Genomic DNA, 18,052 nt, shown 5'->3' on the forward strand with positions numbered 1-18,052 from the left:
CCACTGACTCTTGAGATACGGTACCCATTGCCTCAAGATAACATAAATGTGGAAAAAAAAATGTCTACTTGTACCGCTAACCTTAATGAATTGATTCTAGAGTATCATTGCCTTTATTATTTAAGAATAGAGAACACCTTTGTAGTCTGCACAAGCCAAGATGAGGGAGCAGTGTTTTATAATTTTCTGATGTATGTGGTTATTACATCAAGGCAAAGTTTTGGTCAGGAATAAGATGAGTGAGTGGGTGAACCTTGAGAACCTTAGAGTTGAGGAAGTAAGCCTTGATATCCTGGAGGTTGAAGAGGTAAACATTTGACAGTCCTCTGGGTAATAGTGGGAACTTTAATGGCCTTGAAATTGAAATTGAAATAAGTTTATTGAGGTAAAATACACACAAAGGGATGAGGTAGCTCAAGCTATTCTCACCCTGTTAAGTGCATAGTCTTAATACATACATAGACACACATCACAATAAACATATTACCGAACATTCTGAGAAATGGCCTTGAAGGTAAGGAGATAAACAAGATTAGAGTCGTGTTGCCATGTTAGGCCTGCACTTTTGTAGCACCCAGTGACCCTTCCTCAAGGAAGCCATATATCTGATAAGTCAATAACATATGGTAAAAAAAAGACTTCTCAGCTCTTAACTTTTGTGCAATGGTGCATTTGATTTTCTCGAGCTAAAAATCGGTACCGATTGTGTTCACTTAATATGTGAATAGGCCCACATCAATATTGGGAGCCCTTTCAAATATACACAAACTCTTGCTCACGTGTATCTCTACTGAATGGTAGAAAGAAAAGTCTACCTTCTAGCAGGTCGGCGTTCAATCCCCGAACGTCTTAAGTGGTTGGGCACCATTCCTTCCCTCTGTCCTATCATTAATCCTTATCCTCGTATCCCTTCCAAGTGCTATATAGTTTAAGTGACTTGGTGCTTTCTCCTGATTAATTTCCTTACCTTATCTTTTGAATCAAATCACCCATGAGGGAATTTATTTGGAGAAGTAAGGTGTTATTAAAATATAGTGATGGTTCTTCATTTCAGCATTTCCACCTCTGAATCCCTCAACCCAGATATATAAACAAGAACATACAGAAAACATGTAAAAATAAACACATGCATCAGACACACAAATACATTCACATACAGTATGTACCTGGAGCATTTGTACAGTACTACAAATATACATATTGTATAAGTAGGCAGATTCACACTCTGTCTTTCCACACACACACACACACACAGTATTGATTTTTCCTGTCTTGTCATCCCCCCGTCTCTCGGGCAGTGTGTGTAGCCTTAAGAGAAGAAGCCCTGCATCAGTCTCGTCATCCGCACTTCACAGTAAGCCACGAACGGGTAAGTCTCGAACTCGTTCCTTTTTTTCTTTACTCTTTATACCTCTTTGGGCTGGACAGTAGAGCTACGGTCTCGCTTCACATAAGACGGCGTTCAATCCACGACCGTTCAAGAGGTCAGGCATCATACCTTTCTGTCTGTCCCATCCCAAATCTTTATCCTGATTCATTCCAAGTGCTATATAGTCATAATGGCTCTGCACTTTCTACTGATAATTACCTTCATTGTACCTCTTAGGTATAGGGAAGATTAGATTAGGTAATTCTCTCCAGGTGGCCTATTTTTTCCTCCAAATATGTCAGATATGACCTAAATAACCTGTTTACTGATTTCAACAGTTTAGCCACTTGCCCACGTTCTTAGCTAATGTGGCTTTTTAGAAGGTTGGCTGCTATTACAGTGATTGTAACTTTAACTTGTATGATACATTTCTGCATCAATTAGCATTCATGAATCTCTTCAAATTTTTTTCAAGCCTGCTGTGTACAGTACTGCATTTTTCCCCACAAAGTATAATTTTGCTGCAACATTATCTTGCAATCATCATAACATGCTCAACATTTCAATTACCAACGTGAATCGTGTCCCCAGGTCAGAGAAGATTGGCCGTGGCTCCTGAGATTGGGTGCGAGAGACAGGACGACCTTTTTTCCACAAATGTTTGTGAATCGGGTCAAGTCCTTGCCAGTGATGCATGATGCTCTTTCCCTGGCTTCCTCCCTCTACCACACCACCAAGGTCAGGACCTCCAACTGGCATATCTTTATCAGTATCAGTTTATGAAAGAGTGGAAATAAAGGACAGGATTTCTGTTGACATTTACTTGGTTTCCCATAGCTGGGAAGAGGAGAGCTGATAGGCTTATCAAGGTCCCCCCTTCCCCTAGGCCACCTAGTGACCATTCCCAGGATGCAACCCACAACAGTTGCCTAACTTCCAGGCACATATTTACTGCTAGTCAAATCAGGTTAAAGGAAAAATGCGCCAAACATTTCTCCTGTTTCAGGAATCGAACATAAGACTTAAGTTGTGAACAAGGCCGAGTCTAGAAGTAATGACATTCTACGGTAATGCTTGATTAAAAAAAAACAAGATGAACACTTGGAGTTCATGAGATAATGTCAGTTGTAAATATTAGTTCATAATGAGTACCACTCGAGTCCACTGCCATGGAGTGAGTGGTAAAGGAACATATCGGACTGAAATTCTGAGAGTAAATAAATCATTGAAGGTGTGAAGAAACTATGTACAAAAATCTGAATGGTCATGATTCGGTATAGGATTTTTGTGGAAGTGAGTCATGAGGGAAGTGAGAACCAGTGCTAATGACAGAGAAGTGGAAACCAAGCCTATTCATAATAAACACTGACTCGTGAATAATGGAATTATGGAGATGTACGTCAGGAATTCATTTACCGGTGACTGAAAATTACCAACTTCCCTGTTTAGTATAATAACTCTGTGGGGCCACAGCACTGGCTTTCTTAAATAAAAAGAGAGGAGTTTGCTTTTTTGTCAGAATCTGTACTTCCTAGATAGCACACTTCCAGGAGAGTTGGGCACAGTCTAAATTCCATGAATGTATTTCTAGAGCTGAGGGTGGCACATCAGAAGAATGGGGAGAGCAAGTAAGGAAATTTAATAGAAAATGTGTCGAGGAACAAGAAAATTGGATGTGCAGCAAAGAGCATAAATATTTTCAAGTCTGCTTTGACAAATCTCCACCTGAGGGAAGTGAGAGGTGGAGAAAAAATAATGGGATGTAATAATAGGCAAACGGTTGTTGTTAAGGAAACTGTCAGGGGGGACCTGCCAGTTAAAGGTAAATGGAAGAATTGTAAAGAAAAAGAATAATGCCAGAAAATGTACAAGCACAAAGAAAGAATAAAGGGTTCTCATAGATGGCTACGGGTATCAGTAATGGAATTGCTCCGTGGTGATTAGTAAAATCAAGGTTAGGAGGCATGTGTACACTCACCTATTTGTGCTTGCGGGGGTTGAGCTTTGGCTCTTTGGTCCCGCCTCTCAACTGTCAATCAACTGGTGTACAGATTCCTAAGCCTACTGGGCTCTTATCATATCTACATTTAAAACTGTGTATGGAGTCAGCCTTCACCACATCACTGCCTAATGCATTCCATCCGTTAACTACTCTGACAGTATAGCAAACTTAGAGGAATAGCTCAGAAGAGGCAAGGACAGGAGATTGATCATGTACATAATGGGAAAAAGGAGAAATAGAAGTGGACTCTGATACTGCTCTTGAACCAGGATGTTGCTAAGCTTCCAGAAGGGTGAGTGTGACAAAAGGGTCAGATTAACAGATATCTGGCTTCCACTTCTGGATGATATATGGTGGTTCAGTGTTGAGCATTTGTGACCCTAATGTACAGTAGTTTGCAATCTCATTAGCAGTTGCAGATGAAGATGTATGTTGGGATGAATATGACTGGGACATATTCCATAAGAAGCTGGTTAAAGAGTAGATAAAACAAGGTACAGTAGCAACACTTTGGCATCCCGATGACGCTCTCAGTGTGGTGCATTCATTTTTGCATATCTTATTATTAAGTATAAACATTGCGAGTAAAAGAGTTGGGTTGTGTGCTCATCGGCAAGGCTTGGCCTAAATTCCGATGCGATGCAGATGGCCCGCCGGGCCAGCGAATGTGTTAAGACATGGGAGTATAATACTTGAACAAATGACACAACCATAGCTGTTGACAAGAAACTGATGCTGGTTATGCCTATTATGGAATTAACAATCTGGAGACATTACCAGAGAAGCAGCAGTAATCTAGGCGTTTCTTACAGGACAAGCAGTATGTGGGTGTAGCTGTGCAGGTGGCAGCGGTGGCTGTGGGGGCTACAGCCAGCAAAGCTTTATCTCTGGCCTCACCCTTGGTGGAGCAAGGGGGTAGATGGGCAGCCCTAGATGAATTGGCATGTAAAGGTCTTGACTGTGTTAAACAGGCAGTGCCAATCATCACTAAACCAACTAAAGAAGTAAGTAAACATTTATATGTGAAAAGAAAGCCAAGCAACTAATCTGAAAAGCAGGAAGGGTGGGTCTTATTGATAATATGACTGACACAAATATTTTATTAGTGACATGATCATGTTTCCCAAACAACCACAATATAATCTTTTTTTTTTTTGCTAGCTTTATTGATATATACTTTCTCTCTCTGTATTCTGATATGCCAGGGTCTCTGTCTCTCTTACTATCTCTATACACATTACCTATGTGTAGAGAGAGAGAGAGAGAGAGATAGTAAGTACAACTAAATGTCATTATGAACAAGATTATTTTCACTTACAACAATGTGTTCAGAATGCACAACATTCATGCTTCAAGCATATCACTAGTATCACTACATGTCAAGAAAATATAAAAAAATTATATTGCATCTCTTTTTAATGTGATCTGTAATAGCATATGAATTTCTGGGTTGGGATCGCTAGGTAGCTGCCCTGGGTTTAGCACACAGGGATACATAGGACAACTTGGCATGCTGAGGGAGACAAACACATCCCTTGTCCACTCCTCATGGCTAGGGCTCGTGGGGATAGACAACCAGCAGACCACCAAGGTCAACCACAGGTGAAAGAAATTTATAGATGTTTCCTTTCTTGGTGGTTGACCTCAACAGTAGATTGATCTTTGATTTCCAGCTATTATGAAAGGGTCAGCACAGTGTGTGCTTGTCCCTGGTGTGTTAAGTTTGTCAACGGGAGCCTTTGAATCTTCACTGTTCCCAGTGCGGTATGACGAGGGGGAACTACAGAGAGCATACATACATACATACTATACATACATACATACATAATAGCATAGCATACATACAGCATACTGTAATTTCATTACAGTATGCTTTTTTTAATTTGCTCATAATATTGCAATAAAATATATACATTTTAAAATAAAAAAATATCTTGAATAAAACAAAATGTGTGTAATTATATATACTGTATAAAAGTACAATATTTTAGTTATCTTTGGGGGAATAATTTAGCATTACCATTACCTGCATTGACCTAATTCATATTCCTGCACCAGATTGTGAGTATTACCCGCAATGTGGCACTCTCTGCCCTGGCTGGTGTTAACACCTCGGTGCCTCCACCCACCATCGGAGCCGCCCTTGCCTCTCGTACCACTCGAATGGTAAGATTCACTATTTTTAATGTCATTTACTGTCTATTTTTCAACGTGTGAAAAATTCATCTTGTGAATTGCTTGAAACTCGCACTGTATCTAGTGCTACCCAATTCCTCAATATGTGTACCTATGCTATACAACTTTACCAATGTAATCATTGCTGTTATCTTATACTGTATCATGTTATACACATAGTTTACCACATTATACCCTGCAATAATCCTCAAATTATGCTACAATGTACCTGTGGATAACCCTTAAATTTACTTTAATGTACAGGCACCTACCTTTTTTTTCTGTCAAATTTCTTATACCATATATTTTTTTTATACTTTCTTACAATGTACCTATAATTTTTTTTTAATTTTGCCAAAAATTACTGTCTTAAAATTGTGTTAAATTAACCACTGCACTGCGCAACAGCACCTCAGGGATCTTATAGGTATAGCGTATGATTCAAAACTCCTGCGGCTACATGGGGTTCACATCAGCGTCCTCAGGGTTCTTGTAAACAGACGCCATTTTTTTAAAAACGTGGGCAACATTCCCAGGTGTGAGAGCCTCAGTACTGAGTGAGCAACCAAGGCTGTCTCACGCAGCATGAGCTCACAGCACTGCTGTTCAGCCTGTGACCACAGCATCGCCTAATGAATGTCAAAATATATACTGTATGTTACTGGTATTATTTAGCCATGATAGTATTACAGAAGAACCTGAGTGTCATAATGACTGTGTACAATATTCAAATATCAGTGAAACAATGCTGTTCAAGATGTTCACAGCGCTAGCCACAGCACTATTTCGACCATCTAGGAACCTTCAAACGACTTATTATGTTCCTTTACAACATAAGCTCATGGTCAATTATTCATTTACATGATTTAGTGACCAGGAATTGTGATAATAGCAGGATTGTAGTGATAATTAGCGCTGTGCGTAGTATTGTGGGAGAAGGAATTTTGGTGAGGGAGGGAGGAAATTGAGGTAGCATCACTGTGTGTGGCAGCCACTCTTGTTTTTCTCACCATACTAGCTTAGTGGTTTGCTATGGTGAACACAAATGTACATGGATATATACAATGTGTGTATATAGTGTAATAACAGCAACAGGAATATGTTGGGATGAGCCATTTTGGTGAGGGAGGTGGCATTGTACTTGTAGCATCGTCGTCTGCTGTGTGACTTGTCGTGCAGTGTATGGTGGCCACTGTACTGTTTGGACATGATACCAGCTTAGTTGTATAGTTATGGCGAATAAAACATGTAGACACGTATATACGTGTGTAAATAGTGTAATAAAAACAATAACAGTATGGTGGGAGGAGGAATGTTGGTAAGTAAAGTGTTGGAGGAGTGAGAAAGGGCTGACTGGGTGTGGCAGCTCATATTCGCTGAGTTCTGAGTGTGTTGATGGGGAATGTATATAGTGTGTAAATATGTTGTAAATATACATAAATGAACATGAAACATTGGAAATATGAGCATTATATGTGCACACATTTAACCCAGTGTCTTGAGACAGTATGGATGTTCTACTGCCATAATATTGTGTACATGTTCATTATACATAGGATTGGCAAGAAAAAACAAAACAAATGTATTTGGAAATGTACGCAAAAAATGAACAAAAAATTATTTGTGGCAGCTTGCGCATGTCGAAGTTGGCGCGCGACTGGCTCCAGGAGTCTATGCCATGGGCGACGACCAAATCGTGATGTCACACGTCATTTTCCGGACCCTATATGCCATATTTGGGTGCCATATTTGGAGCCCGAACAGCACAGTGGTTAAAGATATGCCCAAAACGCTATGCGTGCTAGTGGCTTTACAAGAAAGTAAAACTTCATTGCTCTGTACTCTCATAAACTCTATGTACCTTCTTGTATATAAATAAATAAATAAATAAAGTGTGTAACCAATACTGTATGACCGAATGTACTAATAATCCACAGCGACTTCAGGCATGATTAGAACTTTTAAGGAAAATCTTCAGGGGAGGAAAATTTCCTTGCTTTTGAGTGCTGGAATATTGCTGGAAGGGCAAGTGCTGTCAACAGCAATATACAATTTTTTTGTTGCAATAGTAGCATTGGCACATGGCATTAGGCTATTTTTTCCACTATTATCCCAGCAGGACTGTGTTTTTTTATTTTCTGGTTTGGATGCTGGGGCTGCAAGGACCTCCTACTGATTTAAATGTTCAATAAAATCAGGATTGTGTATTCCTGCTGAATCACCCAGAGGTACTGGTTGGATTTCATTTGCAAGGTTATCCAATGCACGGGACGAGGAAAGTAAGGCTGGTAGCACAATCTGGAAGGCTATGTGAACAAGGATGCCAAGTCAGGAAGGGTCGCTTCTTCCCACTCAAGAGTTATTTATACTTTCTGCAGTTGAAGATTTGTTAATTACTCAACATGTCCTCTCTGATAATACATCACATTTTGACATGTAAATCCCCAACTGCTAAAATATACTGTACTATAAATCATAAGTGGGTTGCAAAATTCATGGTCTGTCCCATTTTCTATTCACGAGTTCTCGATTAGGTTAGGTTATGTTCAGGCAATTTAGTACATAATTTTTGTGATGTTATGACAACTCAAGAGGATGGGCTGAATTACTAGCTTTTAGAGGAACCTTAGTTTTATAGCACTATCCTGTTGAATATTTAAAATATTAATACTGAACTGTATATATATTCTTGATAAATTTACAGATGTGGTGTGTGGCCGAGAGCAAAGGAGGTCGTGTGGCACTGAGCACGGCAGGCAGTCTTCTGGACACAGCTCATATATATCTAGACACTTATCTACCTCCTGCCAAAGTTGATCTTTATAATTCAGGTGCAATGATCAATGTTTGTGGTGTGACACTTGTCTCTTATCAGTCATTGCAAGACTCCCTTATCTTGAAATCTGTGCTTTCTCTTTCATTAACACACTACTTCCTGTACTATTAACAGACTTTCCCTCTGTCTACCACCTCCACTAATACCCTTCCCCTCCCTCTACCTTCTCCACTTATACCCTTCCCCTCTCTCTACTTCCTCCACTAATATACTTCCCCTCTCTACTTCCTCCACTAATATACTTCCCCTTTCTACCTCCTTCACTGATACCCTTCCTCTCTCTACCTCCTTCACTGATACCCTTCCTCTCTCTACCTCCTCCACTAATATTCTTCTCCTCTCTCTCTACCGTCTTTGCTAATACCCTTCCCCGCTCTACCTCCTCCACTAATATCCTTCCCCTCTCTACCTCCTCTACTAATATCCTTCCCCTCTCTACCTCCTCCACTAATATCCCCCCCCTCTCTGCTAATATCCTTCCCCTCTCTCTCTACCTCCTCCACTAATATCCTTCCCCCCTCTCTGCTAATATCCTTCCCCTCTCCCTGCTAATATCCTTCCCCTCTCCCTGCTAATATCCTTCCCCTCTCCCTGCTAATATCCTTCCCCTCTCCCTGCTAATATCCTTCCCCTCTCTCTCTACCTCCTCCACTAATATACTTTCCCCTCACTCTGCCTACTCCAACCATTACTTTCTATTGTACAAGCTTGTTTAGGGATTTATCACTGGCTTTCTTATGTAATTAAAACATTAAATATTTTGTAAAAAATCTCTATATGATAATCTGTACTGTATAACAGACTACTCCCACACTCAAAGTTTTGTGTATTCCGCAGATGGCCAAGACGGGCCACTTGGAGTGAAGATGGTAGCACTGAGCAATAAGACACGTCGTCGTTTCAAACGGTGTGTCCACACTCGCCTCAATGTCAACTGTAACCAAGACCTGGATGATGATGATGATATTATCATCACTTCTGGCCACTTGGTCAGTGTCTCTCACGTTGTTCTGTGTATGCTTTTATATATTTAAGATGAACTTGTTGAATATGACTAAAATATATTGTAAGGTAATTTTTGCCAAAATTACCACGAATCAATACTGGTATCACTTAACAGTAGCTCAACAGAAGTATGCTCATTGAATTCCCAAATTATTAGCTTGATTTGCTGTTCTAATTTAACCATAAAGCTATGATGCTTTACTGTATAAATCACAACATAATTCAGGGAATAGTAACAATATGCTGTAATTTCTGGAGCAAAGTTAAAGACGTTGCAATTTGACAGCTGGAGCTTGGACGACGCTCGCTGCTCAACTGGCACCATCACATGAGCCAGCTGCACTACACTCTGCTTGTGACAGGAATTAGCAAATAGACTCAGCACACTGGTGATGGACAGAGTAAACACAATGCACACTGCTGTTGTACATGGCATGGGCATAGTCCACACATTGGCTAAAGTTGGAGTGGGACAAGTGTTGATGATGGTTACAAGTGACAGGGCAGATTTAGTGATGGTGGGTGGGTTTCACATGGTGATTGATGTTGTGGGGAACACAGTGTGCTTCATGAATAAGGCAGTGGCAAGAGGTGTGGAACTGGCTCACATTATAGTAATAAATGGAAGGTATCTATCTCAAAGGGTAAGGAAGGATCGATTGGATGTTGTGTGTGCTGTGACGGTAATGGGAGATAAAATGATACAGTGCAGGATGATGGAAGTGGCAGACATGGCAGGCACTGTATTGGCAGGTGGAATGGGCATAGCTCATGAAGTAGTGATGAAAAGCAAAGGCGTGGCACACAGCTTTACATCCAGAAGCAGGAAGACAATAAAACAGATAGCAAGCTTCATTCACCCTACCGTCACCAGTTTAGCTCTCTTTGAATATGCTCATCTGAGAGCTGTTATTGCTCATTTGAAAACACAGCAGCAAGGAGTGATCGACCAAGTTGCTCTTGGGTATGCATGGGTTATCCCAGAAGTGAGGGCATGGCTGGCCTCTCTCATTCATCTCCATTTATCTTCCAATCACAAGGTGAGTTTATTGATAATTGCTCTTGCTAACTTAGTTTTTGTTAACAATTTTTATTTTTTGTTCACAACAATTGTCTCCAACTGATATACTGTACTATAATTTGCAAGAGGCACTAATTGTAATGTATAAAATAAGGTGAATTTTATATTTAAATGTTCTAAACAAGGTTAATGTTTTTGGTCATTCAAAGAATGATGGTGAATCCAGATGTCTAACAGATGTAGCAAAAGATTCCATAAGGAATGATGCTGAATTTACAAACACCCAAAAATTAAAAGAATAAAAGTTGAGAGTGAGTGAGTTTTTTGATGTCTATAGAAGGGGAAATTGTTAGTGAATTTTGAACAAGAGATTTAATTAATGACAAAACTCTTTGGATATGAATCATAAGGTTTGTGGTACTGAAAAAACTGGTAGGAGAGAGGAAGTAGCAAGAACATTTAGTAAGCAAAATGATAATTGTAGTGGATACGAGTAGAGGGAAAGTGACTAGTAAGTAATCATCAAAAGGTGCCAAGCCCAGAAAACTATAAAGAGCCTCCTCGCTTGAAGGCAGTACTCATGAGCGGGGTCGTCCACTTTCTCCAAAGATCTTTGCTTCATCTGTGACTTTGATGTAATTCAGATATCATCCATGTCATTAATGTATACAATGTTAAGAAAGGTTTTGATTCTAAAATGGAACCATACAGTACTTTGATCAAGACATTTTTCCAGGCTGGTTTCTTAATCCACATGCATGTAATTTGTGGGACAGTGCTAAATGTGGTGCATAGAATGTATATCAGGATAGCAATTATTAGAGTACAGAAAATAACCGAGAAATTGGTCAGTAGTGAACAAAGTGGGTTATGTGGTTGAAAAGGTTGTGTAATCACCTTTTCTAATTTAGACAGTTAGTAGACAAAGCATGTGAGAGATTATAAAATGTATTTAGGCTTCATGGCTTTGCAGAAAACATGTAAGTGATTGGAGGAACTTTTGAAGTGATTAGTATTGATGGAATTGGTAGACTGTTGTTAAGTGCTGTGGAGTTTTTAATTCAAGTAATGAAGCACGTTTAGGAGTTTATGGTGCAAGTAGGAGGATACTCAGCATTGCCTGGATGAAGGACGGGCTAACCTCCTTTGATTAGCAATGTCTCTCCCGAACCCAAATTTTTGTGGTTGTAGATTATCGTACATATTCACTACACATGATATCCACCTGGGCTATCACCATTTGATAACAAAAGTTTGGTTCTGACAAGGCCCAGGGTCCTACCAGAATCCAAATTACATTTGGAATCTGTTAAATTGTGAAGGCCAACCTGTGACCACACCCTGATTAGATTTTCCATCATGCCCTGTTTGGTTGAATTAAGGTTAGCCAGACACTTTTGAATCATTATTGTATGTTTATTGATTGGCTAAATATTAATTTAGTGGTATGCCAGAGTTGTGTAATGACTTCAAGGCTGTTTTGTGTGTAGATGGAGTGTGAAGAAGGTTGGGGTTACAGTTAATGCAATTAGAAAAAATTAAGAATAATGTATAAGCAAATTAATAGAAAGTTTTGTTGATGTATGCAAAAGGAGATGGCTTCAAGTGAACATGGACAATCGCACGAGTGAGGAGAAAGTGGCAAGCCATTACGACTATACTGTATAGCACTCGGAAGGGGTCAGGATAAGGATTTGGGACAGAGGGAAGGAATAGTGCCCAACCATGAGGATAGTTGGGATTGAATGCCTATCTGCATGAAGCGAGACCATCGCTCTACCTTCCAGTTTGAGTGGTTGGACGTTTGAGAAGAGTACAGAGATAGCTTGGTCATGAATCCTTATGCATTGCACAAGCTTTATTAATACATGACTAATGAAAACAATGAATAACACTTGAATAATTTGTCATGCAAATGCAATGTGACAGTGGTATTGTATTATAGAATTGACTTACACAAGCTTTTTGTTTTCAGGTACATGAAGAGTGATTTTTCCAGGATAAAGTTGCAGATGCACCAGTGCAGGTGGTGGATGTGTTGCAATAGGGACCTTGAAAATGGACATTTTCTCTCACCTGATTAACATTCGTCAAGTACAGATACTTTGTTGTTCCCTCTACTTTACATTTGTATTAGCCTTATTCTTTAAGCTATTCAAAGTAATAGTGTGAGATGCATGTAACAAATGTTTTAAGATTATTTAAGTGTTTTAGGGTGCAATGTGAACACAAGGGTAACGGGAGTAGAATGTGAAAAGATCAGTCAAGTACTGTATAACAAATATGATGATAATTTATAAAAATTGTTAAGGAAAGTAAGCACAGCTGAGAGACTGGTGGATGGGTAAATGGGAATGATAATCATTAGAATGGGAAGTCAACAGTTGAATGTTGAATGTCCTTGTTGAATGTCCCGACATCCAGGACGAGCGTGTCTTGCTTTCAGACTGTACTTGGCAGTCGCATATCTCTCGATAGAATTCTTGGCGAATTGGATACTTATCGTTCGACTTGCACGTTTCTGTTCTCGTATTGGCATCCTTGGTGATATTTAGCACCCTCCGATTATTCCGCACATTTGATGTTGCTACATAGCCTTCCCGGTTTGGTGCCTTCTTGATAATTACTTGTGAAATCGGCTCCAATACACAGCATGCAGAACATGAACCTTAGTCCTGGCTTTGTTGCAGTCAACTGTTCCCTTTCACAGTACAGGTGCATACTTGCTCTAACCGTCCTAACTAATGTGATCTGACTTTGTAGGAAAGTGACCTTATAGGGAGCAAAATTCTTTCATCACTAGATTAATCTTCATCAGTTTTCTTTAATTTTACATTTCTATTTATACCCTTTTCCTTCACTGTTCCAGTTTCTCTCTTCTTGCCTTTTTGTTCTTTTCATCATATCTTTATTAATTCATCTGTTATTCTGTCTTTCTATTTCATAACGTGCCATTTTCATTTCTTCATTTTCTGATGTGCTGTATCACAGGTCACTATCTCTCATGCCCCCCCCCCATCCATTTAAATAGTTATTCATTATCTTAAATTAGGAAATGAATACTAGTATTACATTTATTGAATATATTTATATATATATATAATCATAAAATATATCAATTTCATTTTAACAAAAATTGGATATTATACATCTACAGAGAAGTAAAGAAAACTTTGGCAATATAAAAATAAGAATGTTTGGTAGAATCACAACAAAGTTTTGAAAAGTCTGCAATTGGGTCACATCACCTGGTGATTCTCCAGGTACTAGGAGGGCTCACCAAAAATCAAATGGTGATGGGTGAAAAACTATAAAATGGGGACACTACTTACCCCAATAAATTTTGAAATTATATAAATTTCAGATTGGAATAGCAAAATGAACTGGCCTTTGTTACCAACGACAAGTCCCAGTACATGTGAACATGGACCTTTGCTACTTTACAAATTCAAATTACTTGCATGCATGTCCGACCGACGTAAACCCAGTTACTATTGGGTCTCGACGTTCCTCAAGCACCAAGACTGACTAGATTTACAACCAAATGTGCCAGATCCCACTTATACCTGGCATTAGTAAAGTCCACAAAAAAAATTACTTTAATGTTCACTAAATTGCTTTTATTGATACTAAGCTGACATTTTGCCTTACCTTTCATAAACATTGTTCACCAATTAAGTATGACATTTCCCTACCCTATGGAAGTGGGAAAATATAGCAATGATAATATATGTTAATACAACCATTCATCACAAACAATAGTTCCTTCACAAAAGTACGAACCAAAAATAAAATGTTCATGTTACATTGGTACCTTATCACAATGCTGATGTTATATCACATGGAAACCCATTGTATATAATGGGATCTAATTATGCAAACATTTGAAGCTACTAAAATATAAATGAAAGAACTAATATTCAAGCAGGTTTGAAGATTTCCTCAGAACAATAAAAATCACCCCATAAAGATGACAAGCTATTAGTAGACACAAATCATAATCTTGCTTATAATTAGCTGCTGCTTTCATGTGAAGTGGGAATTTTAACCTGGATTCTGCAGAACCAAAGACTTGTATGAACTTTGAAAAAGAGGGGGATGGTGGAGTGGGGTTACCTTGAGGTGCTTCCGGGGCTTAGCGTCCCCGCGGCCCGGTCGTCGACCAGGCCTCCTGGTTGCCGGATTACCGAGGATTTTCTTTGAAAGTCATACATCTGCCATTAAAGTTTCAAACTAGTGTAATTTGCAGAAAATGTCGTTTCAAGAATATTATACATATCACATTTACCGCATGCAAAAGTACCATAAATACAAAAGTTCTCAAGCTCGGTTCCAAGAGGAAGTTTGTCCACAGGAAAGTAAATACCACAGATGACAGGTTAAAAACCACTTGCAAAACTGACTTTTGGTTACTTTCCTAGCAATACAGAAAACATTAAAATTAGAATTAATAACGCAACTGTCTGAGAGTGTGATACATTATTTCCTTGCTCAAATACATGTAATGCATTCAACATAACCCAAATCATGGCATTAGGCCTTACCCTAGGAATGTTTAACAGTACCCAAGTGAAGGAAACTGTTATAGCTGGTTAATGCTATCATTGTATCCAAAATGCTTTACTACACACAGTTAATAGGTGTATGAACATTAATATCAGTCAAAATTCCCAAGTTCAGTACATAACTGTTAAGTCATGCTTTTTAAGCAGTGGCCAATTATAAAGGGAATTTGGCTTATTTTACTTTTCAATAATACTTTCTAATGCATTCACAAATACAGTCAGTTAGGAGTGTCAGTCAGATACAGTCATTTGTGAGTTTTGATGCAAAATATAAAAAGAAATAACTTATCCTCATTTACCCTACATAGCCCAATTATTCGTCTTAGCCACAACAAAATTCAACCAATACAACAACCCAAGTAATCTTTCAAACAAGTAAATTTCTTAGCATTTCTAAAATTTGCCACAAAGTTATAAGAAAGAATGTGACAATCCTTGGTTACTAGGGCAACTTGGACGGTTCTGCTTAAAAAGCAAGAAATGTAAATTTTAAGTGTACAGTAATTGTTAATCTCTAGCAAGCTAACTTGTGCAAAATATTTTTTGACATTTATTTCAGCACAAATTGGCACGAGGTTCACCTGTACATGTACAATTTAATGATGAATTAATTATTCATTAGTCCCACAGTTATTGAGATCTTTACAATTACAGTATAGAAAACAGCCTTCCTACAAATCCTTATTAATTTTATGTTTCTATTAAATACATGAATCCTTTTATACTTAAATTTACAATATGTTTAATATTTACCAAAGGTTTTCAGATGTCTAAAATACAAATTTCCTTTTATAATTGATATTAAAAGCAAGAACCCTAAATTATATAACTGATACCAATAACCAACAAGGTACGAGTTGGTTATACCATTTGCCAGATACAAGGTATATGGCAAATGAACAATTACAGTGCCTGCATGAAGTATTTACTAGAAATTGCTTTTATGTCTACTTAAACACACTTCATACAAGAGCCCCGAAGACAAACCAACAGTGATAGGTTGCATAATGTGTAACACTACAACTGAATTCCTGTATGGACAATAAATATCTAGAAGCCAGTATAAATTTGCATTAATCATTACCCAAAGCATTATACTGAACTTGGCAATTTCAGTGAAAAATATAAAATATCAACCCCTGATGTCTGTCAAGTATTTATACATTAAAGTTTAATTATCACCACCAGAAGTTCTTTCCTCTATATGTGAATTTACCAGAATAATACATTTTCTCGTGTTAACGATTAAAATGTTTGGCACTAGGTAACTGCCAAAACTTCCCTAGCCACAATCCCAGTCCTCAAAAATAAGCTAAGAACAAAATATTCTCAGAAGTGTATTATAAGTTCATTAACATGCTGGGACCCTTCAAAATATATAAACATAACTTATACACAAATGGAAGTTCAATCTTGCTCGTGTACATGTCCAAGAGAATACACAAACCTTAGTGAAAGATGCATTTGTTGTTATAGTGTATATTTCTAGTGTTATGAATCTTAAGGATGGTGTAAGTATAACCTGAAGCACTTGTGTTGTAGTCTGTTTCTCACTGACATGCTAAAAAGTCAGAAACAAACCAAAGCCCAGGTAACATTTCTTATATTAGGATCAGAAGCTAAATTCTAGATACATTTTTTCTGGACTTCAGTGTCATGGCTTTTGTTAAATCTATCCTTGTATTCCTCATAATATACAAATAGTTCCCAAATTCTCACAGCCACAACACCTACATGCACATCTCTCTCTCTCTCTCACACACACACACACACACACACACGCACGCTTGAATGTTGGCACTCTTATCACACTTCTACTGTTCACAGTGCTTCAGGCACACACCTGGCACCAAACAAAATTTTGTATCAAGACAAACTTTAATACATACACATTGGTGGTAATCCGAGACAAATGGTGTTATATAGCTTGCAGGGTAAAGTGGTCAGCAGAAAATGTTGATATACTTCAGGATAAATCAAGAGAAGTCTCACCTTCATTGGGATTTCTTGGTAGCAGCATCGTAGGAAGGTGGTGCCTCGGACTGTGGGTGGAAACATGAATAGCGTGCTACCAATATATTTGTTGACTTGTTCTAGTATGGACTTATTATACAACCTTATCCTAGTTAGCATTAGCAATAGTGAACTGGAGTGTACATACAAATATACTACATATAAACATGCATTCATCATAACCACCAACACCACACAAAAAAAGGTATAAAAAATATATCACCGATTCATTACTGGAACGTACATATCATTTACCTTGTATAGCATCACAGACAAACAAGTACCACCACAAAACAGACATCCACAGTAGCACCGCTTCACAAAACATAACAATGGTCCTCAAACTGTCATATACAGTACAGATAAGTTCACTTCCTGTTTGCAAACTACCTGTATATCCTCCCAGCATTGACCATACGCTGCACCCTGTGTGTTATTCCCACTCATTCCTGCTCCCTTATGCACACTCCCTATATCCTCTCAATTTCTTCAGGTTCCTCCTCCCATCCTTGAATTCCCTTAATACATAGTACTTTATTTACTGGTCTACCATTATCCATTCGATTAGCATGCCCAAATTGTCATGATATGCTTTCTCTAAACTTTCAGTTTATTGACTTTTTGCACTAAACACTACTGTATTTCTAACATTTTCATGCCTTATAATCTTACACCACACATGCTCCTCAGATTATCCATTTCTACTATTTATACTATTCTTTATTTTCTCACATTCATAACACACACACACCACTGGCTGGCACCCCATGTAGCCAGAGGGCTGCATAAACTAACTTATTTTTTCTAATCTGGGAATTCATAACACCAGCCACTTCTCTTTAAAACTTACCAAATCTAGCACTTCACAATTCACATTTGTTAGGTTAACAACAAATTTGGTGTCAAAATGTTTGTAAATGAATTCTCTTGAGTATAGAGGCAAAAAAACTTTTGTATTTATAGTAAATTATGAGAAAGATTAATAAATATACAAATGTTTATTCGCAAGTCGGCCACATGGGCGAGCAGGAAGCTCTGGTCGGACCATTCATGCCCTAGATATGAT

The 18,052-nt window shown here is 38.3% G+C and overlaps 2 protein-coding genes across 2 annotated transcripts in view; one reads left to right on the plus strand and one right to left on the minus strand.

The window, feature by feature from the left end:
* Window positions 1-97: 97 nt before the first annotated feature.
* LOC123771114 (perilipin-2) lies at window positions 98-16,040 on the plus strand. Its single transcript, XM_045763463.2, has 7 exons — window positions 98-2,107; window positions 4,184-4,375; window positions 5,430-5,537; window positions 8,251-8,377; window positions 9,220-9,371; window positions 9,674-10,427; window positions 12,384-16,040. Exons 1-6 carry the CDS (start codon window positions 2,027-2,029, stop codon window positions 9,761-9,763), a joined length of 750 nt encoding a protein of 249 aa, XP_045619419.2. The 5' UTR covers window positions 98-2,026; the 3' UTR covers window positions 9,764-10,427; window positions 12,384-16,040.
* The window catches only part of Wbp2 (WW domain binding protein 2), a 14,651-nt gene continuing 10,075 nt past the window's right edge, over window positions 13,477-18,052 (minus strand). Inside the window, exon 7 of the mRNA XM_045763469.2 lies at window positions 13,477-17,015. Coding sequence (XP_045619425.1) covers window positions 16,968-17,015 — 48 coding nt within the window. The 3' untranslated portion in view covers window positions 13,477-16,967. The remainder of the gene's footprint in view (window positions 17,016-18,052) is intronic.

This window comes from Procambarus clarkii, chromosome 65 (assembly GCF_040958095.1).
Source record: "Procambarus clarkii isolate CNS0578487 chromosome 65, FALCON_Pclarkii_2.0, whole genome shotgun sequence".
NCBI classification, from domain to species: domain Eukaryota; kingdom Metazoa; phylum Arthropoda; class Malacostraca; order Decapoda; family Cambaridae; genus Procambarus; species Procambarus clarkii.

Bases quoted from the DNA above. Each gene is read 5' to 3' on its own strand.
- LOC123771114 (XM_045763463.2), top strand. From the start codon at position 2,027: ATGTTTGTGAATCGGGTCAAGTCCTTGCCAGTGATGCATGATGCTCTT. The intron at 8,378-9,219 runs GTGCAATGATCA...TGTATTCCGCAG, and splicing joins AGTTGATCTTTATAATTCAG to ATGGCCAAGACGGGCCACTT. The intron at 9,372-9,673 runs GTCAGTGTCTCT...GCAATTTGACAG, and splicing joins TCATCACTTCTGGCCACTTG to CTGGAGCTTGGACGACGCTC.